The 23,015-nt window shown below is 40.8% G+C and overlaps 1 protein-coding gene across 5 annotated transcripts; it reads left to right on the top strand.

Annotated features, from left to right (window-relative positions):
• The first annotated feature begins 1,017 nt into the window (after positions 1 to 1,017).
• lnx2b (ligand of numb-protein X 2b) lies at positions 1,018 to 22,672 on the top strand. Of its 5 annotated transcripts, none has more exons than XM_066649672.1 (10): positions 1,018 to 1,233; positions 8,046 to 8,606; positions 10,938 to 11,128; positions 12,094 to 12,287; positions 15,802 to 16,203; positions 16,489 to 16,623; positions 19,421 to 19,595; positions 20,275 to 20,518; positions 20,658 to 20,816; positions 20,958 to 22,672. In XM_066649672.1, the coding sequence occupies exons 2-10, from the start codon at positions 8,212 to 8,214 to the stop codon at positions 21,091 to 21,093; spliced, it is 2,031 nt and encodes a 676-aa protein (XP_066505769.1). In that variant the 5' UTR covers positions 1,018 to 1,233; positions 8,046 to 8,211; the 3' UTR covers positions 21,094 to 22,672. The 5 variants fall into 5 exon arrangements, with proteins under 5 accessions (XP_066505769.1, XP_066505768.1, XP_066505771.1 ...); XM_066649671.1 differs by having other exon boundaries at positions 8,043 to 8,606; XM_066649674.1 differs by having other exon boundaries at positions 1,018 to 1,243.
• Positions 22,673 to 23,015: the final 343 nt, after the last annotated feature.

Genomic DNA, 23,015 nt, shown 5'->3' with positions numbered 1-23,015 from the left:
AAGATTGGCCACCAGGCTGCTCCAATTTAGCCATGAAACCTCCCACACTACAATGACAGGTGTTTCACTTTCACTGTCCAACCCCTGTATGTGTTATGTTTTTAGAATGAAAATAATCTAAAACTACATATATGCAGCAAGCATATATTGGTCCATTGGCTTAAAAATGTTGGCACACTTTAGACGGAAGTCCAATGCTGACCCACCATGGGACCGTTAAGCTTACTGTCCTGTGCACAACATCTAACTATTTTCTTTTAATCTCCTCAAAAAGAGTTTAAATTCACAGAGTCTTTTATTCTGCAAAATAAACTAATAAGAATATTATCAAGAACTATGAGATATACTGGAAATGTGTAGGCCTGATATAAAATGATTAAGCTGAAAATGTTGCCACAATACTAATCTAATTTACAACTAATAACAAGAAAATTTAGTGAAGAATAATTCAGTAAACTGGACAGTAAACAGAAAAGTGCTAAAATGTAACAATGTGACAAAATTCTGTTTAAGCACCGGTGGTCCACACAGAAAATGCTGTGCAAATCGCCAACGGAACCCCCACTTTGCCTCAGTGGACCAACTGTGGTCCACAGCCTGCCAAAGTGCCAAAAGTGCAAATTCAGAAAGGCAGGATTTCTGACATCATCAGTTTAAGCAACAATTAAGATCTACTCGTGGGGTGGGGCTTTTTTATTGAACAAGTGTGTACTGAAGGGGCGCCTGGAATCAGAAGTAGGGACTATTTACATATTCATAAATCTGCCTATAAAGACTGAAAGTATAAGTTTAGAGTAACAGGTAAACTACCTAAGATTTAGATTTGTTTTCCAAAAATATGTCGTTTAGATAACAGTTTTATTAGTTTAATGAACTTTCAGAGAATTTTAAGAATTTGGAAGTTACTTCTGAATTGAATCATTGAATCATTTGATCGGCTCACCGAGTGAATCGGTTCTGTGTAGTGATTCGAACCACCCATCTCTCGTTCTCACCTGCTCACGTTTTCTATGCGACGTCACGCGCCTGTGGGCTTTTCTGATCGAAACTAGCAGAATTTATTCTCCAGCGGAATGAAAAAACAACACCTGACAAGAAAATACCGCTAAACATGTATCCGGAAGCCCTATCCTCATGATATTGTTATATTTCTGCGCCACGTCCAAGTTTCAAGACGAATTTTTCCACCTCACTGCTCCTTTATTGTTTTAACCACTTCCTGAAAGATCCCAGGTAAGCTAAGGTTAGTTTCGATGTTTGTGAAGCTGATAATTTTTCGAAGAAATACGCGTTGTTTTTCTACAACTAGACCCTATGCCACAAAAATGCTATTTTTTCTTTAAAATGTCGTTTTGAATTTGTAATTTGGTTAGAGGTAGCTTTGGTCAGGTTTAGTGTTTGGCGACTGTTGCCAAGTACAAGTCCACGGTGCTGTGTTCAGGTGCCTGGAGGCTTTATGCTGACTAATATGAAAAAACTAACTGTAACCAAATGAAGTTTTACCTGAATATTAAAGTGTTTCTTGATAATTTTTGAGTGTTTTTGCGTGGAAATTGTACTCCCTTTTACCTTCTGTGAGCTGACTGACTGATAAATGATTTATGACCCAACACTCAAGTGTCAGGTAAATGACATGGAGATTTGGTGGCCTCATCATTTCCATTCACTTCCCATACATTAGCCATATAATTTAACGTATCTGTTGCAAAGTGTAATGCTAGAAATAATTGTCAAATTTTTGTTTTTTCACCTTATCTAGATTCTTTTTTATTAATTTATTTTTTTTGACAATTGGATGTCCATTAATCACAAAAAATATGAATAAAAACACAAAGATACACTATGTCCTAAAGTTTGTAGGCATTCCTTCTCATCTGGGAATTCATCTATATTGAACAGTTGCCCAGCTTGTATAATGTACAAAGACAGGGGGTGGCACACAGTCAGAAAAACTTTACAGCCAACACCAAGCAGTGTTAGAGGAGCAGTGGAACAGTGTTCTCTAGTTTGATGGAACTCCATCCAGTACATTTAGGAGAAGTTGGTTTGGCTTTTTCGATCCAAAACTAATGATAAGTCATCAGTTCCAAACCTCACTAATGCTCTTGGGGCTGGAAGCTGAATGCAATTGAATAATTGAATCTTCTCAGAAATATCCAACACGTGGTGTAATGCCTTCCCAGAAGAGCAGAAGCTGTTATTTATATATATAAGGGGGACAATCTGCTCATTAAGAAATGTTAAACAGCAAATAAATAAATAAAATAAAAAAGATAAAACAACCAGAGAGCGAGAGAGCGCCTAGCTTATCGGAGGGAGAGCCCTTGTTTATTTTTGCCCGTTTATTGACACTTGGGCTTCATAAACACACTAGACAGGTTCCCAGTGTGCAAAAAGAATGGAGAGCTCGCAAATGGTGATGAAACATCCTCTGAATTTTACATATACATAAAAAGTATTGTAATGTTAATCATGAATATCGTCATTAAAGACTCACTGTATTGAGTACATGGTCTGCACTTTGTTATTGTTAAAGTAGAATGGTCAAATTTTGTGTTCACAGGATTTAAGTTTACATTAGCCTTATTGTGAATGATCTACTGTATTTTGTCTTTGGTACACAGATCTTTCGGGGTCAGGTGGTAGGAAGGCTATCAGGTTGTGTATTTTGAGCTGGAAGTGAGTTGTTGTATTATGCAAATGCCCATAAAAGAAGAACAAAATGTACTAGAAAAATGAGTGGATGCTTTCTTTTCCAACATTCTTTCTGAAATGCAGGCTACTACTAACAAAGTAGTTTATCGATTTTGCTGCTCTAACAGCTCCTTCAACTACAAATGTTTTACCAACGTCAGTTACTAATGGGCGGCACGGTGGCTTAGTGGTTAGTGCTTTCCCCTCTCAGCGCTGGGTTCAAGTCCCATCTGGGTGGAGTTTCCATGTTCTCACGGTGTCTGCGTTGGTTTCCTCCAGGGTCTCCGATTTCTTCCCACAATCCAGTAACATGGAGGTTAGGTGAATTGGCTTCTCTAATACCAGTGGTGGTGTGTGAGTGAATTAATGTGTATGTGAATGAATATCTGCATATGTGGGGATTGAATGTGTGTGTGCGCAGATATGGATTAGAGCTCTATCCTGGGCATGTTTGGTTGCCGCTTCTTGCCAGTGTGTGTTTGTGGATTGAAAGTTGTGTTGATTGTAACCCGTCCTTGGGTTTCTAGAAAGGCGTTAAATAATGCTTAAATCCCTCCACTGAACCACTGCCCAGTGCTGGGGTTATGTATGGTGACCTTTGGCTCATGTGCAGCTGCTTTAGAGCATCTAATTTCATTTAATGTGATTCTGTGCATGCTACACAACCTGTTTTTGCACTATGTATTGTCTGTTCCCACGTTGAATGGCTGAATTAAACAAAATTCTCAACGTAGTTCCAAACGGACACTGCTGCATTTACACAAATGAGCAAACAATAACCCAAAAGAACTATATATGTAACGAAAACACCCATTTTGTAAACACCTAACATTGTTTGATGCAAGCGGCTGAAGCTTAACTTGTCTGTCAGTTTTTATTTACTAACTTGAGTTGTTTAGTTTTGAAGTACTTTCAGTCTGTGTTTGTTTTCATGAAGTTCACCAGAATTTCGAGTTCCACCTTAAATAATCTGAAACTACAAAAGTAAGTCAACATTACATATGGAGCAGGAATAGAGCAATAACCTCATTTCTTTACATGGTTTTCGATGTTTGGTTTCTGTCCGGAATACATACACCTCCACGTGCCTTTTCTCTGCCTTGAGCAGAGAGAGCGAGAAAGCTTAGCATTTTTTTTTTAACTGTTTACTGACACTGGGGTTTCATTCCAGCACACAGGCAGAATAGAGAGCTAGCAAATGGTGAGGAAACATCTTCAAAATGTAATAAATTGTTTGTTTGTTTTTTATTAGAATTGCGAACATTGCTTTTAAATGTATGTTCACCCCGAATTGTTTTTATATCCAATATTAAGATTCTACTAGGAAGTGGTGCTACTAAAAATGAAAATGGCTGATACATTTTTCTACCTTGCAATGGCTCAGTTATACTTCAAAGTACTGAACAACTATGTCTAATACTTTCATAAATGTGTAGATTTAGGCCAATAATAGAGTGCCTGTTTTTAAAAAGAAAAAGAAAACCACAGTGTGTATAACCTGTATCTGATTGAGTGTCATACCGCAGTGCAGAATTTCAATGTGATGTTGCCTTCAGCTATTGCAGTGATATATTTCTACTGTATTAAAACCTGTTAGGTTAGTCAAGGTGTACTTTTTCAGTTGTTATCAGTGTTGTAGTCGAGTGTGGAGCTGCTCGTCTTAGGGTGCGGTGGAGAGAGTGATTCATGGTGCTCAGGACAGTCAGATTTAGGAGAGCATTTCAAACTAGGCACTCTCATTTACCATAATTTACTATTTTCTCTATAGGTCGTGGACACCAGTTTTGTTGAATTATTAGCCTACACCACCTCCCTTTCAAATTGGAAAGCTACTCTGTATTGACTATTGGTTTAGGGAATGGACCGTGTTCATTGATCCTATCTGGCCTGAATACAGAGAAATAACCAAACCATTGTTTACATGGTTATCTGTGTGTATATACTGACAGGGACTGATCCCCAGGCACCAGTATCAATATTGTATAGATTAAGCATCTTAAAATAGGTTTGATGTTTCAGATTGGTGTCATTTTAGCATTTCCTTTGCAGACCACTGTATCACAAGGTACTACATAAGTAGAAAGCGGCTGTTGATGCAGCTTTCATCACCCTCTCCCTTTTAATAGATTTTCCCAAGAGCCTGTACTTTCCCATCTATCTTAACCAGGGTCACTGCTCTCACAGCAGCACCAACTGTACTCACAGGACACGTGCTACACGTCTGGAAAGGTTAAAATGTAGATTCCTTTTTTATCTCCAGTCTTGTTTAGCCATGCATATTGTCACTGCTGTATACAAGAATCTAAATGTAACTTTATATGAGAAATTTATATGCTGTTTAAAATGGCTCTTAGGTTTTTGGATGATTTTACTGACCACCAAGTTGTCTAATTTAAAATAATAAATTCTGTACGTATAAAATTCAGCCATAACATTACAATGAGCTCCTTGTTTCCACATTTTGACCATTATATCCACTCTACAGACCATAGAGGCGCACTTTAGTTCTGCAGCAGTTATGGACTGTATTCCTTAAGTTGCTCTGCATACCTTGCTAACCCACATTAATCCTGTATTTCAGGACCACCACAGATCAGGTGTGATTCACCTAGTGAGTCATTCTCAGTGCTGCAGTGACACTGACATGACGGTTAGTTAAGCAAAATTGATATTTCAGCATCAAACCTACGCCAAAGGCAATAGACCACAATGACTGCGATTGGTCAGTAGTCAGTCAGGCATTGTTTATGTTGAACTGAATAAAGTATGGGAACATGAACTCCTCTTCTCCGCACTATAGAGACGGCAGCAATTTTATAATGAGAGATGTGCTCAGACATAAAAATGTTGAACAAAGGAAAAATACAGACGTCTCATTGAACAAATAACTAGAAGTGTAATCACGTGGGAAAATCGTGTTTGTTTCTGTCCTTGCAACTCATGTAAACAATGTTCTGACCCAAACTACAACCTCCTTCCTAAATAGTTCACTTTAAAGATTTATAAATGTAATACTACTCCACCACTGCATTGCATTACTACATAGTGTAGAGGAAGATGTTTGGGATTCAGACCTAGTGGTGTGGCGGTGTAATTGCAGACACCAACACAAAAATATAAGCGCTAACAACAAGGCTACACGGGAGTCCTTCGCTACAGGCTCCGGTTCGAGTCAGTGCAGAAGTATAAATCAGCCTTTAGTGTGTGTTATGCCGGCACGATTGGATCAGACACTGTCAGTGACACTGCTGACAAAAATATCCAGCCAACAGTGTCCCTTGGGCAGTGTTCAGTGACCAATGATAAAGGAGTTTGGGATGACAGACACTGCAGAAACAGATGATCTATTTTCTCAGACTTTACATCTACACGTGGACCTACAAAGTTAGTTGTGCCTAACAGAGTGGATAGTGAGTGAGCACAGGTGTCTTCAGAAGCACGGCTGTGTCTGATCCACTCGTACCAACGCAACACATATTACCACCACCACCATATCAGTGGCGTGCTGAAAATGATCCACCACCCAAATCTATTGAAGAATGGGGTGGAAAAAAGTTTACAAAGTATGCAGAGCAAATGATGGACTTAAGTCTGTAATATAGAACTATAAAGTGTACCTGTTTGGTCAAGGGAGTTTGGACAGTGTTGGACAATGAATGTAGAAACAGGAGGTAATTTTAAAAATATTCCTGAATATTGTGTTTCGTCAGTTGTGAATGAGTTACATTTTGTATATGATATAGTATAGTGTAGTCTTATTTGTTGCAGTGTAGGTATCATAGATTCCTACGATTCCATAGATTCCAATAGGTTCTCATTGTCCACAGACAGCATATTTCTCTTTCTCTCTCGTACACACACACACATACACACAAGCATGCTCTCTCCCTGTCACACCAACACACTCCCAGAGAGCAGTGTAATTGGTCAGCAGTGGTGACGGCCTCTTGGAATGCTCTGCCTGTACTTGTGCGCCATCAGCACATAAACTCCCCCTACTCCCTGCCTCTATATACACACACACACACGCGCACACGCACGCGCATGCACTGCTGTCTGAATCCGTAGGACTAGACACAGAACACCTCTCCACTCAGCTGAGCTCTCCTCTAGCTAGTCCCAATCTTCTGTCTGCGCCCTTCTTGTGTGTGTGCATGCATACACGCACACACACACACACACACTGGAAACGATGAAGGAGTTTAGTTTCAGTCTGATTGCAAGCAGCCAGTGCAGCAGTTGACTTTGAATTTCTGTTTTGCATGCGGCGTGTGCTGAAGTCTACCACTGCTGTCAGCATCTGAGGTGGGTCAGAGAGACAGATGATATTCACTGCCTCATGCAATTTGTTTGTTTACTTTGCATGTCCTGTTTATGTTAAAGTTGAAGGAGCAGTTTCCATTGGGCTTTCTCATTTTCGAGGAAGGATTTTTCAGGATTAAAATGTATTTAAATGACAGCCTTCGTCTTGAATTTTGTTGATTTTTAAGTTGTAACTGTAATGGGTACAGGATTGAACTTTTCAGAGTGAACTAAACATCTGTTAGTCAGTTAGTTTTCTTAGATTTGTGATTTGTTGTTGTTTAGTCCTCTATCAGAAGTGATGTCTTTCTGAATGCATCTGAAAAGATTATTTCTTTCTGCATAATTTTGCCATTTAAATTGATTAAAAATCTACATTGTAGAGGTGTGTACTGACAGATTCAATGCACAAATGATGATAAATCTTGAAAAATAAGTTTTCTTTGGGAAATTTTGTGTCTCACAATGCCCTAAATGTATCTCCGTGCCATGAAAGGATTGGCATTAAACACTTACCTACAGTAAACAGTTCTTTTTAGAATTAAGCATTTCACATCAAGCGTATCTGAATGATTTAGCCTATGTATTTAATTAAATAACAGTGGAATTTACCTTGAAACTCATTGTGTAGGATAAGAGTGCATGTTTAAGGGAGTTGTGCCACACAGTCATGTTTTAATGTGGACGAAAGTTACAGCTAGTAGCCGACCAACAATTAGCACGAGGGGCTCATTAGTGACATGGCGCCGTACCTTATAGTTCAGTCTCAGTTCTTGTTTTTACTTAATGCCTATTGCTGCTTCCCATTAGGTGAGTTTTGACTGTTGTGCGCAAATCATTTCATGGAGCTTAACCTTTGTAATGAAGTGAGCCAAGCACTGATACTTGGCTGAGCTGCAGAGGATACAGCTGCAGCTCTCTCTCTCCATATTGTTGCTGTTAAGTGGATTTGTGTCATTTCCTGTCCAGCCAGCCCAGCGCGAGCCAAAAAAAGAATGCACCTCCACCAGGCTCAGTTTTTTTTCTTTCTTTGTTCTCTTTTCCAGCAGAAATGCGTTTGAGGAGACAGAGAGAGCATGCTTCCCTTTCTTCTCTGGGCTGAAAATATCTTTGAGGGACAGAGTTTACATCTAATGAAGATTAGATAGAAAGAGAGGGTGGTCTAGAAAAGGCAAACACAGCACACAGACGTCTCTGAACGAGGAGTGGACCACCATGACGGAGCAGAAGGCTTTGGCGCCAGTGGCCGGACTGACGTGGGCGCGGGTCTGTAAAGAGTGTGGCCAAGGCCACGAAGGCCAGGACAGCCATTTGTATGAGTACCAAGAGGAAGTGGACGATGAATTGGTATGTCATATCTGCCTGCAGCCACTTCTGCAGCCCATGGACACACCATGTGGACATACATACTGCTTCCAGTGCCTCAGCAGCTTCCTGCGAGACCAGGACTTCTGCCCCGTGGACAGGCAGCGGCTCCAGCTGCAGCAGTGCCGAGCTTCCAGCCTTCTCGTTCGAAACCTCCTGGACAAGCTGACCGTGCTGTGCCCCTTTCACGATGAGTGCCAGCATAGTATGCAGCGCTGTGAACTGCAGCCTCACCTACACAACAGGTCAGTGCCAAGGCCAGGTGTTATTCTGGTCTACATACATACATGTAGGACCAGAAAGGTTTCTCAAGTGTTTGATGTTCTGTTTTTAATTAATTCTGATGTTATATGTTCATGAGTTTTAAGTTAGTAGGCAAGTAACAAAATAGTAGGTGTTGTGTTCATTCACAAGCATTTTTGGCATATTTACTAATAGGGATAATGTGATTATGGAGGCTTGGCACCAATTAATTTTATCACAGATGAACATTGTTATGTGTTAATATTTAATGATGCCAATATGTGAAATTTTTGAAAAATTTTATTAAATATATATGGATTAACGTTGAAAAAGTTGACATTTTGACATTGACATTTTCGCATAATAACAACGTGTTATCAGCTATGTTCTCAAATGTTATTAAATATAAATAATATGTGGCAATGTTTTTTAAAGCAAACATCCGCAAAAATATTATTTCACAGAGTAACATTGATCAGAAAAATGCTATTCAGGCATCTGTGGTATGCAGCTTATCCGAGCCTGGTGGGAACAGGGAGATTTGACTAAGCTTAACCGGATTAATGAATAATGAATATAACAAATGACAAATTGGAAGAAAAGACTTGGCATTTCTTATAACTGTGTGCCATTTTCAAATTATGAAATTTAATTAGAAGCCACATGACTGATGACTGAGGTCTGTCTGTACAGTGTCTTTTATTGCTCTACTGTGTTAGTATGTTACTAAAGAATGACTGCGGTTTATGTTGTGTCATGTCTCGTTTTACAGCAGTATAGAGAAGGTCATATTGTACAACCTTTCCCACAATATTCAGTGCATAGACTTTAATGTAGCCAATAATTTATCTAAACATAACACATCCTCCCTCTGAAATTATGTGCAGTATAAAAATAAATATATTATTGAATAATTCCACCAGCTTCAAGTAACTTATTTGAACCTGATAACACAGGACTTGTGCAATGGCAGTCTGGCACCCTTAGTGTACTGTCTCCTTGAGAAAAGAAAAAAAAACATGAAGCCTAATCTATGGAAAACAATCACACGCATATCGTTACTCAAAAATGTCCTGTGAGATATTGTTCCTAATAATTCTGGCCTAAATTTAGACACCTTTTGTGTGCCCCAGTTTTTGTTTCTCTCTCACTCTCTTTTCTCTCTCTCTCTCTCTCTCTCTCTCTCTCTTTTCTCTCTCTCTCTCTCTCTCTCTTTTCTCTCTCTTTTCTCTCTCTCTCTCTTTTCTCTCTCTCTCTCTCTCTTTTCTCTCTCTCTCTCTCTCTCTCTCTCTCTCTCTCTCTTTTCTCTCTCTCTCTCTCTCTCTCTCTCTTTTTCTCTCTCTCTCTTTTCTCTCTCTCTCTCTCTCTCTTTTCTCTCTCTCTCTCTCTCTCTTTTCTCTCTCTCTCTCTTTTCTCTCTCTCTCTTCTCTCTCTCTCTTTTCTCTCTCTCTCTCTCTTCTCTCTCTCTCTTCTCTCTCTCTCTCTCTCTCTTTTCTCTCTCTCTCTCCTGTCTCTCTCTCTCTCCTGTCTCTCTCTCTCTCTCTCTCTCTCTCTCTCTCTCTCTCTCTCTCTCTCTCTTCTCTCTCTCTCCACTCTCTCTCTCATGGGTTGACTTTCTGCTGCTTATCATCTGAACTGTCAACTGTGATGTAATGGCGAGGTCTAAAGGTTGTTTGGCTGGTAATTCACGTGGGCTGTGGAAGCTCAGTGTAAACACACTGCAAGCAGGGAGTGTAGAGAGAGAAGGGGGAGGAGGAAGAGGGCGTTGACTCGGTCAGACCTGATTGTGCTCTGGACTGACCTGTCCTATCAGCCTCCCTGCAATGCAGCAGAAAAGCTGTGTCCTCATCTGCATAGCTCCCCTGTCCTCATCCTCTATCTTCACTCACTCTCTCTGCTAAGCCCTAGTAAGCCTTTCTCACACCCCAGCCACCAGAGACGTGAGGCCTGTTGAAACAAATGCTGACATGTGAGAGCAAGTTAGCATGTAGCTACTCTCAGTTGAAAGTGAGCATTGATTTTTTTTTTTTCCGCTGACTGTTGGATATGAAAAGAAGAAGCTCCAAAGCACCAGGCAGAATTACTGTGGGTTATTTTTAGTTACTTCTGCTGTCATCCCATAATGAATGTCCTGTAGGATAATTAACAGCAGACCACTGAGTAGGCTAATGAAATATGCCTGCTAAATCTCACTCTGCTCCAGTTACCTCTCCTGCATCTCTACTTTCTATTTTGCTCTTTTTTCCCCTCAGTCTTTCACACTTGTATTCTCCCCCTCCTATTTTATTTATTTTTTTACTCTTTCTGTTGTTTCTCACACCCTCCCTCCCCAGATGCTCGGCATTCAGGCGTCTCAGGGAGGAGGCTGAGAAGAGGAAGAGGCCCTGTTGGAACGAGCTGAAGGGATGTAAGACAGAGGGAGAGTCTGACACCAAATCTAACCCAGCCCAAACACGCGCACACAACCCCCGTGGGCCTCCAGAACCCGGCCTGGTCAACCCTGCTTTCGAAGAGGGGGAGGATGGTAAAGCATCACTTCTGTATTTTCTTAGTCACCAATCTATGAGCAGTGTCTTGCTGAGAAATGACCAACATTTTTACAGAAAAAATCTGGTAGTCTTCAGGAGCTGTTCCCACTGGATTATTTTATTAATTTAATTGTATTTTTGACAAAATGCAGAGTAACATTTTAAGGTCAGTGTGACCTAGCATATATTTGTCTACGTGAAAAGTTGTATTATGAAAGGGCGCTGAGGTTAATGGGCTTTGTTGCCTGATGTAAAGAGTCAGGCAAAAGTCACTACATTTTGATAAAGAATTCTAAGAAATAACATTGGAATAAGGTTGGACTTTTTTTATTAGTGTAGTTTTAGCTAAATTTTTTTATTTTATTTGTGTTGCATTATTATTATTTTGTTCGTTAGTGGCCATTGTTGCCCCAAAAACATGCTTTGAGTGTTACGGCTCATCTCTTTGTGTCAGGTTTGAGGAAAAGGTGTGAAGCATTTACAGAAGTAGTTGGTGAAAAGCAGAGGAAATGGATTTGCAGCTGTGTTGACTCTTGGCTAGTAAGCAAAACAACGTGGGCCTTTGATGAGGCCATTCGTCATGTCATAGAGAGCAGGGAAATCTCAGTAAGATCATACAGCTGTAGGCTATGCAATAATCGGCAGCACTCGTCACATTATCAGTGTCTGCTTTCTGTGGACATGCCCGCACCTTCACATATGCTGGTTTACCCGTGAAAGCTAACAGTCCTGGAATTTTGTGAGGATGTGTGCCGTCTGTGTTGTGGCCTCTTAATCATAACAGAATCACCTGGCAACCATTTTACTGTCTATTAGATTATGATACCATGTCTGTCTTTTCTTACTTAGACTGAAATGGAAAACTGACTCATCATAATCATTAGAGCTGATTCAGTGTCAGACTATAGCTGGTCATTTAACACTTGCTTGTCAGATAATTTTGTGACCTGTCTCCAACAAGCCCCCCTCAGGTCCAGTCTTGTGGCAGAGGCGAATGTTGTGGAGTTGTTTCGAGAAGAGCCAGAAGAAGACCTGGGTTTGCGTATTGTGGGAGGGAAGGACACACCCCTGGGGAACATCGTCATTCAGGAGATTGTGCGTGACTCTGTAGCAGCCCGTGATGCCAGGCTGGCCCCAGGAGACCACATTCTAGAGGTGAGACGCATTAAAGCTCATCACATAATCTGTGTCTGTTTAGAACACATTAAGCTCAGTTCACTGGAGATTTTATCATTCTGTACAAGCCGTATAAATATCAGTTTTCCCGTTCCTCGTGTGTTGTCAGTGTCCACATCCGAATGTCAGTGTTGTTGCATTCCAGCTATGACCCGGGATAAAGGGCATGCTTTTACTGCGTGTTGTGAAACTTCCCCTTGCTAGCATCGGGTTTGCCGTGCAAACAGTGGCTCTACTTCAATTATTATCATAGACATTAGCAATGACTTACAAGACCGTGACCCTAAAAAGTCATAATATATTTGCTTGGTTCAGATATTGGTTCAGTTCCACCCTTTCTTCCTGTGTATGTTTATGAAATACACTATCAGTACATTTTTTTTTACTTTCTGACAGTGCTACTTACTGTGTAAAGTATTACAAAGTAAGTACTTTACATTGACTGCATTTAAATTATTTTTTTCATATAATAAAAATAATCTCCCGACTTAAGGAGCTCAAAAATATTTGTTACATTTTATTAATATTAGCTGTGTGGATTTATTTAACAAATACATTATAACATTTTTGTCCCTTAAATTAAAAAGTGTGTTTTTGTTAAAGTTCTTTATAAACATTCAATCATTATCTGTAACCCTTATCCAGTTCAGCGTCACGGTGGGTCCAGAGCCTACCTGGAATCATTGGGCGCAAGGCGGGAATACACCCTGGAGGGGGCATCAGTCCTTCACAGGGCAACACACACTCACACATTCACTCACACACTCACACCTACGGACACTTTTTGAGTCGCCAATCAACCTACCAACGTGTGTTTTTGGACTGTGGGAGGAAACCGGAGCACCCGGAGGAAACCCACGCAGACACGGGGAGAACACACCAACTCCTCACAGACAGTCACCCGGAGCGGGAATCAAACCCACAACCTCCAGGTCCCTGGAGCTGTGTGACTGCGACACTGCCTGCTGCGCCACTGTGCTGCCCTGTTTTTAAACAATTCTGTGTAAATGAATCAAGTTGGAATTTTTTAACTTACACAGTGACTCTCTCAAAAAGTAGTCTAGGTTAAACTACTTCGTGTAACTTCATTGTGATTTGGTGTGGTTTCAAGAAGATACGGGGGGAAAATCATCATGAAGCTGCTTGAGATAATGCTAAGAGTGTGTATAGTTGAAACCAAATGGGCTACATTTAGAAAAATCTAACTCCGAATAGTGTTTTAAAGGTTTTATATATGTTATTTCATATTTTAAAGTCAGTATTAGTAAAGTAGTCATTCTGTCCTATAAGTAGGTGTGCCTCAAATGTTGCCTGATTGAATAGGTCTTAACCTGTTTTTGTCTTGTTTTGGCGATTACACTGGGGATGTAGTGTTATTGTGCTGTTCGGTGTTCGGATAAATGAGTCTATTCAGACATTCATCCGAGCAAATATTTTTCACTTTTCTTGGAAAAGCCTTCACAGTCATGTCAGACTTTGCTGTCCTCAGTGACCTATTACATGGTGACTCATGCTCAATGTCAAGTAGTTATAAATAAGAACCTGTTCCTAATGTCTTACCTGTTAAAAAGAGTAAGGTCAAATGAAAACGAAAGGCGGTATTGGCTTATTCTTGACTGGTTTAGTGAGTTATTCCTAATTATATTTTTTGCTGATTTGATTATGTTGGGCATCAGGACAAAATGCTTGTGGAAGTTTGTAACTCTTTCCAAGGTTTTATTATTCTAGATTTAGTCTGTTATGAAGATAAGAATAATAATATAATAATAATATGCAGTTATTTGCCATTGTACAAAGAAAAGTGTCTTCCGCATTTAACCCATCTGTGGCAGTGAACACACACACTAGTGCACTAGGGGCTGTGAACACACACAGGCAGCCATCCCCGGTGCCTGGGGAGCGTTTGGGGGTTCCGTGCCTTGCTCAAGGGCACTTCAGCCATGGATGTCCTGGGGATTGAACTGGCAACATTCTGGTACCAAGCACGGACAGCCAAACAGAAATAGCTCTAGTGCTTCTTACTGTGGGGTTTTAGTGTTGAAATGAGCTGGGGCTCATTCTGGTTTAAAGGATCAGGTGCTGAAAAAGGGCATTCTGAAACAGCTTTTTGTACAGGGTTGCCGTTTAGAAGAAGAAAAACCTTTTTTGATCCCCTTAGGGAAAATGCTTCTCTGCATTTGACCCATCTGTGGTAGTGAATACGCAGACGCACACTAGTGAGCAATTCTACACACACACACACACAAACACACAACTGGAGCAGGGTGCTGCTAACCGCAGCAGTTTGGTGTTTAGGTGCGCTTCAGCAGTGAATTAATTTTCTCTTGCCAGAATTGAACCGGCGACCCTCCGGTCTCAAGTTCGCTTCTCCAACATTCTCTGACCTCAAGGCCTCTGCTGCCCCACAGCTGCACGGCTGTTTTGTTTGGTCCTTGAGGTATTTTGACCAAAGCATTTCACAGACATTTCATTAAGACCCCAGGGAACTGTGTTAACTTGTGTAAAACGAAGATAATATGTCCCCTTTTAACATTCAGTTTGTCCCAGTGGGACACTCCAATTTAACCTTTGAACTTATTCCTTACTTAACAGTGGCCTGTGTAATGTACTGGACACAGATTAATCATTAATTAGAGTGTGTTTTTAGTTGCATGTCTTTGGAAATAGGGCTAAAGTCTTCATTCTTCAGAAGTTTATTTTTACTCAGTGTGGTGCCCTCCTTCCTGCAATTGAGAGCTCTCCTAGGATTTCTGTCCCAGTTTTAGCTGTAATGCAGTACAAGAGAGAACTGAACCAACATGACTGGCTCTACATTCAGCTCAGGAATCCCAGGCAGAATGAATGAATGCCTTTAGCTCTCGCCTGTCCAACAGGCTGACCGAGGATGAGTCCAAGTCCACAAAGATAATCCAAGTGGAGCTCTTTTGACTTTTGTGGGAGTTCGTAAAGAAATCAGCTGAAGACTGTGAATATTAGATTTCGAATTTCTTGAAACTCTGGCTCATCAGTGCATTGATTTTCAAGTAGGGCTTTTCTGAGAGTCAGAGTGGACTGCTTGCTTGGCAATATATAAGCACAATCAAGAGCTTTCTTTTACGGTGTCCACATACTGCTGTCTTTCAACAGAGAAAATTGAGGTAATGGATGTTAGCACTTTTAAAAAATAATAATAATTTCCCACAGTGGCAGATCATATTGCAACACTGTCTCTAGTAAGGGCAAGATTCAGCCTGTCAGTTTCAGTCCTGCCTGAGTATGGCACAGAAATCAACATACGTTAGTTAATACTATGGCATTACATAGGCTTTTGAAAAACAGCCGTGCCGTTAGAATGCTCTAAACCGATAAATCAAACTGACAGAGGAGGAATTTGGAAGTACCCCAAGCTACACCCTTAGATTAGATTGTGTTGTCTGTGGTCTTTGTGCATGTGAAGTGCTGTTTGATGTCTATTACAGGCCTAAAAATAATCATAAATTATTTGTTTTTGCAGGCAAATGATGTCAGCTTGACTTCTGTCCCACATGCTCAAGCCATCACAGCTCTTCGGCGGCCTTGTGGTGTCCTAAGGATTACTGTAATGCAGGAAAAAGGTTTCAAACCTCGACCTGAACACCACACACTTTCTTCTGCCTCTCCCCCAACAAACACATCACATACCACCCACAACCCAGGCACAGTCATCCAGGTGACCCTTGTCAAACATGACCGCTCAGAGCCTCTCGGGATCAAACTCATCCGTAAGTCGGAAGAGCCAGGGGTGTTTATCCTGGACCTGCTTGCTGGGGGTTTGGCCTCAAAGGATGGAAAACTACGTAACAATGACAAAGTGTTGGCCATCAATGGTCATGATCTGAGGCATGGCACCCCAGAGAGCGCTGCTCAGATTATACAGGTAATGAGAATGATAAAAGTCAAAAGAACATTACAAATATTTTATGGCAAGGTGTATATAGTAGTAAATGTATGGATTATAGTATGAACTTGAAAAATAATGCAAAAAAAACGTATTGCTCATACTGCTATTACACAGGACAGGGTGGTGGTAATTACTTATATATATACACCCAAGATTTCCATATTAGTACATGTAATGTGTGTTTCCATTAGGAGTTCAGAATAGTAAGCAATGTGGGATTTAAAGAGTCAGTAATCCATGCTACATGTTTGGTGTGTGTAGGCGAGCGAAGTGCGTGTGAACTTTGTGGTGATGAGGCTACTGGACTCTTCTGAGGATGGAGGTGATGTCCAGAGCCGAGGTGCCAGAAGAGCTCCTGACACTCAGTTCTTCAGGCGACGCTCCACGTTCATGAAGGTATAGAATCCTGCATTTGCATGCATCATGGTCCATCTACCTACTAGCCACCACTGCTCCAGTTTAACACCAACAAACCAGGCTTTTCATCCTTATCTCCGTCTTCTGCGTCTGTATTTTATGGCTCATCCATGCAGTAATTCTGACTTGTAGCAGAAATCAGGGCTTTGAGACAGCTGACATGGGTCCTTTTTAATACCGTTTTTGCCAGACAAACATTTGATTTGTTTTATTTCACATTTTGCGAAGAATTATAAATCTGCAAAAAAAATGCTAGCTTCTGGATAACATTAAAACATTCATTTATTGTTACTTTTATCTGCTATAAGCGCTTAATTCTGATGATGGTTGCGGTAATGGCTGAAGCCTACGTTTTAAAGCAATAATGTTTGTTTAAAAGAAGACACTGATTATTTTACAGTTGGAGAAATAAGAATCAGGATCTCAGGTGTGCATTGCATAGTGAGATTATGGAAGTCGTCATTAAATTTGCTTATTTTTGAAACATGGAATTACAAACAAATTTGTTAAACCTATAAGATTATTACTACTACTTAGGAAAATACTTATATTCTGAAGTACTGGACTGAAGCAGAGATTGTGCCTATAGTGTCTTGCACTAAATGAAATTTAATCTGTCTCATCATAAGTTTTTATAATGTAACATTTTTCTGTCATTTATTTCAACATTCAGGGAATTTAGTGTCTGCACATTGCAGACTTTTCTAAGAACAAAGCTATATATATACAGTACAGTTGAACTGTAGAATATTGCTGTTTGCTCTGCTGCTGCCAGAGTCTGTCCCTGAAACCATTCTTCACACCCCCATCCATCACACCCTGCTTCAGTGTCACTTCCTCCCCGGCTCGAAGAGGTGAAAACCAGAGGCAGATGCAGAGTTTGGGTGACATTAAAGCAGTCCTCTCTCTCTCTCTCTCTCTCTCTCTCTCATGCTCGGTCTTGATCAAAAGGACTCTGGCGTTCTCTCTTGCTCTCTCTTGCTGTCTCTACACCCCAACAACCTCTCTCTACCTCCCTCTCCCTCTGCTGTTGTTTGTTTGTGGCCAGGGATCAAAGCTGGTGACAGTTAGCTTTGGCCTGTGGAGATGAAACCTTTACTCTTGCTGGGAGGGAGCGACCCCCTGCTGGGGAGGAAGAGCCCTCTGCACCCCCCTGCAGAGGCATTGGGAGAAGATAGTGGAAGCTGAGGCTTTTGCCACTAGCACTGAGTTATGATGGCAGCGTGTCAAGCTCTTCACATTATCACTGCACCCTTTTTGTGGCAGGATCTGGAATGGGGAGCGTTTGTTTTTACAAATGTTTTCACCGTAGGAACCAGACACCTTGATTGTACTTTCGCTACAGCACCACAACACTGACTTATTTACACACAAGTACAAAACGGCTTTAATGCATCAGCTGCTTTACTAGACATCCCATACGTACGTATCCCTCTATCAGTGAGCAGCTACTAACTATGGAGGTGTTTCTGTATAGTTATTTTAGAGTGGCTGACATCACTTAAATTAGCAGTTACTAGGTCTCTCATTATTCCATATACGTCGGCCACTGCAACCAGTTATCAGCTACAATTATGATGCTTACATGTTAGAAGGAAGGGGAATTGGCTGTGTTTTCATTCAGTGGATTGAGGCAAATATACAAATGCTCTGAATGTTTCTTGAGACAAGAAATTTAGTCTTAAAAACAACAAAAGCTCATACATCTGGCTTAAGCTATAACATTTGAGGGGGACTGCAAGTAACGTCCAGATTCCCCTTCCAAGTCTTCTCTTAATTAAGGTCTTCCCTACTTTAGTACACTTGACCTAGCACTAAACCAGGTTATTAATTAGTTAATGAGTTGGATTAGGAATGCTAGAAGAGACATAGTGAGGGGTCACTAGCAGTGAGAGAGGCACATTCCTTGAGTAATGATCATTTGTCTGAGTTTGAACTGTGTCATCTATTAGGAGCTGCAGTATGTAATTGTACAACTGCACAGTGTTCCTATATGTTTAGTGGAGCTGAGAAAATGGACGGTAAATGTAGAAACAAGGAGGCGGAATTATTTAGTATGGCTAAAAAATATTAGGCCTAGCCTTGACACTGTTGTTGTCCCAGGTCTTAATAAATGCAATTTTCTTTTATAAAAAAAAATGAATAAAATTGGAATTTTGGAAATAAGAATAGGTCGCAGTCACACAGCTCCAGGGACCTGGAGGTTGTTGATTCAAGTCCCACTCCGGGTGACTGTCTGTGAGGAGTGTGGTGTGTTCTCTCTGTGTCTGCGTGGGTTTCCTCCGGGTGACTGTCTGTGAGGAGTGTGGTGTGTTCTCCCTGTGTCTGCGTGGGTTTCCTCCGGGTGACTGTCTGTGAGGAGTGTGGTGTGTTCTCCCTGTGTCTGCGTGGGTTTCCTCCGAGTGACTGTCTGTGAGGAGTGTGGTGTGTTCTCTCTGTGTCTCCGTGGGTTTCCTCCGAGTGCTCCGGTTTCCTCCCACAGTCCAAAAACACATGTTGGTTGGTGGATTGGCGACTTAAAAGTGTCCGTAGGTGTGAGTGAATGTGCGAGTGTGTGTGCCCTGTGAAGGACTGGCGCCCCCTTCAGGGTGTATTCCCACCTTGCGCTCAACGATTCCGGGTAGGCTCTGGACCCACCGTGACCCTGAACTGGATAAGGGTTACAGATAATGGATGGATGGATGAATGAATAAAATAAGAATACCATTATATTCATTTATGTCCTGAAGACTAAATGCAGGATTACTTGTGTGTGTGTGTGTGTGTGTGTGTGTAGGATCCTCCTGGGGGATTCTCCAGCCAGGAGAAAACTGTGAGTCTGAAAAAGGAGCCACGACACTCACTGGGCATCACAATCGCAGGAGGGAGAGATTGCCGCAGCCGCTTGCCAGTATACATCACCAGCGTCCAACCTGTGGGCTGCCTGCATAGAGATGGCACAATTAAAACAGGTTCGACACACTGAATCTCTAAATATTAGTCAGCACTCTTAGTCCACTCTGAATTTACATTTTGTTTGTGAACATCAATCATTCCAGAGTTCCTCTTTACCACTGTAGCATACACTACCCTTTACATTATACCTTGGAAGGGCTATAAGGGGAGTATTTTAAGGCAATCACTCATTATTACTCTTACTGATAATTAATTATTTATTCTTGATCACAAGCAGCACCTCCAGCTCATTTCAGACCTATTGTTTAGAGCAGGGGTCACCAATCTTATCCACAAAGGGCCGGTGTGGCTGCAGGTTATCGTTCCAACCAAACAGAAGCACACCCTGTATACCTGTATATAGAGAGGAGACTAATTGATTAAACAAGTAGAATCGAGTGTGCTCTGCTTAACTGGAATGAAACCTTTGTGGATAAGATTGGTGACCCATGGGTTAGGGGTTCTGATGGTAGCTGATGCATGACATTTGAAAAACCTATGTTCATGTGTCTGTACTGCCACTCCAGAGCGTCCCATTTCTGTGGAGATTATACAAGTTCTGTGCTCACAAATGTATGTCCACAGTGGGTCTGTCTTAAGTAGTTGAATTCACTAACTTATATACATATCATTTGTTAGCAGCTATAGTAACAGTTAATGTCAGTTTGAAAGTGCTCAGAGGCTCTGTTTGCTCAGGCGATGTGTTGCTAAGCATCAATGGTGTGGACCTGACCCAGCTGACCTACAATGAAGCCGTCTCTGCACTGAAAACCCAGGCAGCACAGAATGCTGTTTCGCTGCGGGTCATCCGCACAATCACAGATGAAGAAGAGGAGAATGGGGACACGGCCAACAAAGAGGACATGGATATGCTAGAGAACCCCCGTGAGGATGACATTAACTGGTCCCCACTGTGGACCCGCTGGTTGGGCCTACCCAGGTAGGAGATGATGTTATTTATCAGGGGCTGGTTTCCGTTTACCAGATTTCCATTGAAATTAGACATTTATTGTTTACTTCATGGGAAATATGTACATTGATGGAATGAAGCCTAATTCGCACCTTCATGTTTTCACAAGCCACATGCACTGGTGTCGTGACATTGTGCTTCTGAAGACCAACAGCGAGAGCTGGGGCTTTAGTATAGTTGGAGGCTACGAAGAGAGTCGTGGTCAGCAGCCTTTCTTCATCAAAACCATAGTGCCTGGTACACCTGCCCACTTTGATGGACGTCTCAAGTAAGTCATCTTCCACAGTTCTTCCACAGTAATTCTTGAAAGGAATCTGTACAATGTCAGTGTACACGTCAATAGAACTATTGGTTGTAGTTTCTCTCTGGAGGAAAGCACATACTGAGTGTCTTCTCTGACTCCCTGAAGGTGTGGTGATGAAATTGTGGCAGTAAACGGAGCCACCACAGTGGGCATGAACAACTCCTCATTGATCCCCATGCTGAAGCTGCAGAAGAATAAAGTCACACTCACAGTTGTGTCCTGGCCTGGAAGCCTGGTGTAAGGGTGGATTCACAGCTCAATTCTGACTCTTGGCTCAAAAATCAACACTGATTTTTTTATGACTGTGATCCTCCTCCACTAAATCTAGCATGTGTTCTACTACATTTTTTTTATGATACACAATATAGAGGTCAAAGAGTGCACATGAGTAAATCAGGAAAGTATGACAATCACTGATCTTGATTTTAGAGAACGCTTATTATTTTCTTCGTCTTATGATATATCGTCTCTTCCGTTGTCTGGAGGATGATTGGTAATGTGGAAAGGTGGACAGCTAAGCACATGGACACTTCTTGAGCTGTTTTATTATTGTTTTTGTTTTTTTTAGTTAGGAATAATACTAAACTTTAGTCACCTTTTGTGTTGCTGTTTCACCTCTTGCATATATATTTGTAATGCATGATATGTTCCTGAAGTTAACCTACATAATGATAGTTTTGATAAGCTTGAAGGATCACATGAACATTGTGTTAGTTGTGGATCATGGCGCTACATGGGATGGGACCAAACAAAACTCGTAAGTAGTTGGCCACTCTAATTACACATTTATTATACTCTGTTGTTTTATCATTTGGGATTTTATCTGAACAAATCTGCCTTCGTGTTTGCTGAGTATTGGCATTGACTGTTTTCAGAACTATTTGTAAGCTCATGCCTACTATTCTGTTGTGTGTTGATTATTCAGGTGCCTTGCCAATATATATATATTCAAACAAATCAATACACAACTGCCTTAACTGCCCCAATATACCAAAAACAGATTGTTTTTCTTTGTTTTCTTACTTTTAGGTATTTTTATTAGACATATTCCAATTTGGGATGGATTTCTGTGACACATGATGAGTGCAGCAATGGAAAACATGCCGATTTATTTTTCGCTGGAGTTGTAGATGTGGTTATTCAGGCTTTATTTTTATTTTTTTTTACTACATCCTCAAACTTTACCTGGTCTTCATGATAGACACTCATCTCTTACCTGCTTTTTTAATTCCTGTAAATATTCTGAATGTATTTATAAACTATATGAATATACATGTGCAGTAGTTGGGCCTTAAATGCTTTCCAATTGTAAACTGCATTTCTTCTGGAATCTAAGTGATTAAAGTGCTACATAATTAAAAATCCAAATCATGATTACTGTGAAACACTTTTTGAAAAGAGCAGGTACTAGCAGCACTAAAGAGAACATTAGATGGCAAGAACCACTACAACACACCCCAAAGATAATCTATGGCACTACAACACTCCATAGTCCAATGCATGGGTGTTTTTCACCCCTCCAATCCTTGCTTGAAATCCAGCATCTATCTATGCAAATTGTGTCAATAACGGGTGCATGATAAAGTAGCTGAACTGACTAGATGAGGGATGTCTAAGTATTTAAATATCTGCTGTAGGAGTTAAAACCTTTTGGATTCAAACAGTTCAGTAAATGAAAGCATGAATCTTTCTTCACAACATATTAAAAGGAACAGGAGAAATAATGAAGTGGAAAATATAAAGACAAATGTCATGTATACATGTTTTCAGTGGGTAAGTAAATGGCTGGAAATGATTTGGTACAGGCTGAGCATAGATGATCTCAAACAGGAAAACTGACTGCTGACAGGAAGTAAACACATCTTCATCCTAATATGAATACATTTGTAAATAATAAAACAATATATAGTCCTTTGGTATTCATCTTTATGGCTTTATATCATGAGCATAATTCTTGCTGAATAACCGCTGTCAAATATGTTTAATGTGTGTGTTTTAGAAGAAAATGTTTCACTCTATCCCATGTATGCTGTGCTGAATGTGGGTTAGTCTGCCCTCTTCAGGCTGCCAGAAACTCTAGCTTTAACACATATATCAATTTTTCTGTAAAATCACATATCTAAGCCGTTTTCATAACGCACCATGAAACATTAGGGACTTGTG

This window comes from Hoplias malabaricus, chromosome 17 (assembly GCF_029633855.1).
Source record: "Hoplias malabaricus isolate fHopMal1 chromosome 17, fHopMal1.hap1, whole genome shotgun sequence".
Lineage (NCBI taxonomy): Eukaryota > Metazoa > Chordata > Actinopteri > Characiformes > Erythrinidae > Hoplias > Hoplias malabaricus.
The sequence above is the reverse complement of the archived record's forward strand: the minus strand, read 5'-3'. Positions and strand labels throughout refer to the sequence as shown.

Coding starts and splice junctions, on each gene's coding strand:
- lnx2b (XM_066649672.1), top strand. CDS start 8,212: ATGACGGAGCAGAAGGCTTTGGCGCCAGTGGCCGGACTGACGTGGGCG. Junction 16,204..16,488: donor GCGCTGCTCAGATTATACAG/GTAATGAGAATG, acceptor TGGTGTGTGTAG/GCGAGCGAAGTGCGTGTGAA. Junction 20,519..20,657: donor CGCTGGTTGGGCCTACCCAG/GTAGGAGATGAT, acceptor TGTTTTCACAAG/CCACATGCACTGGTGTCGTG.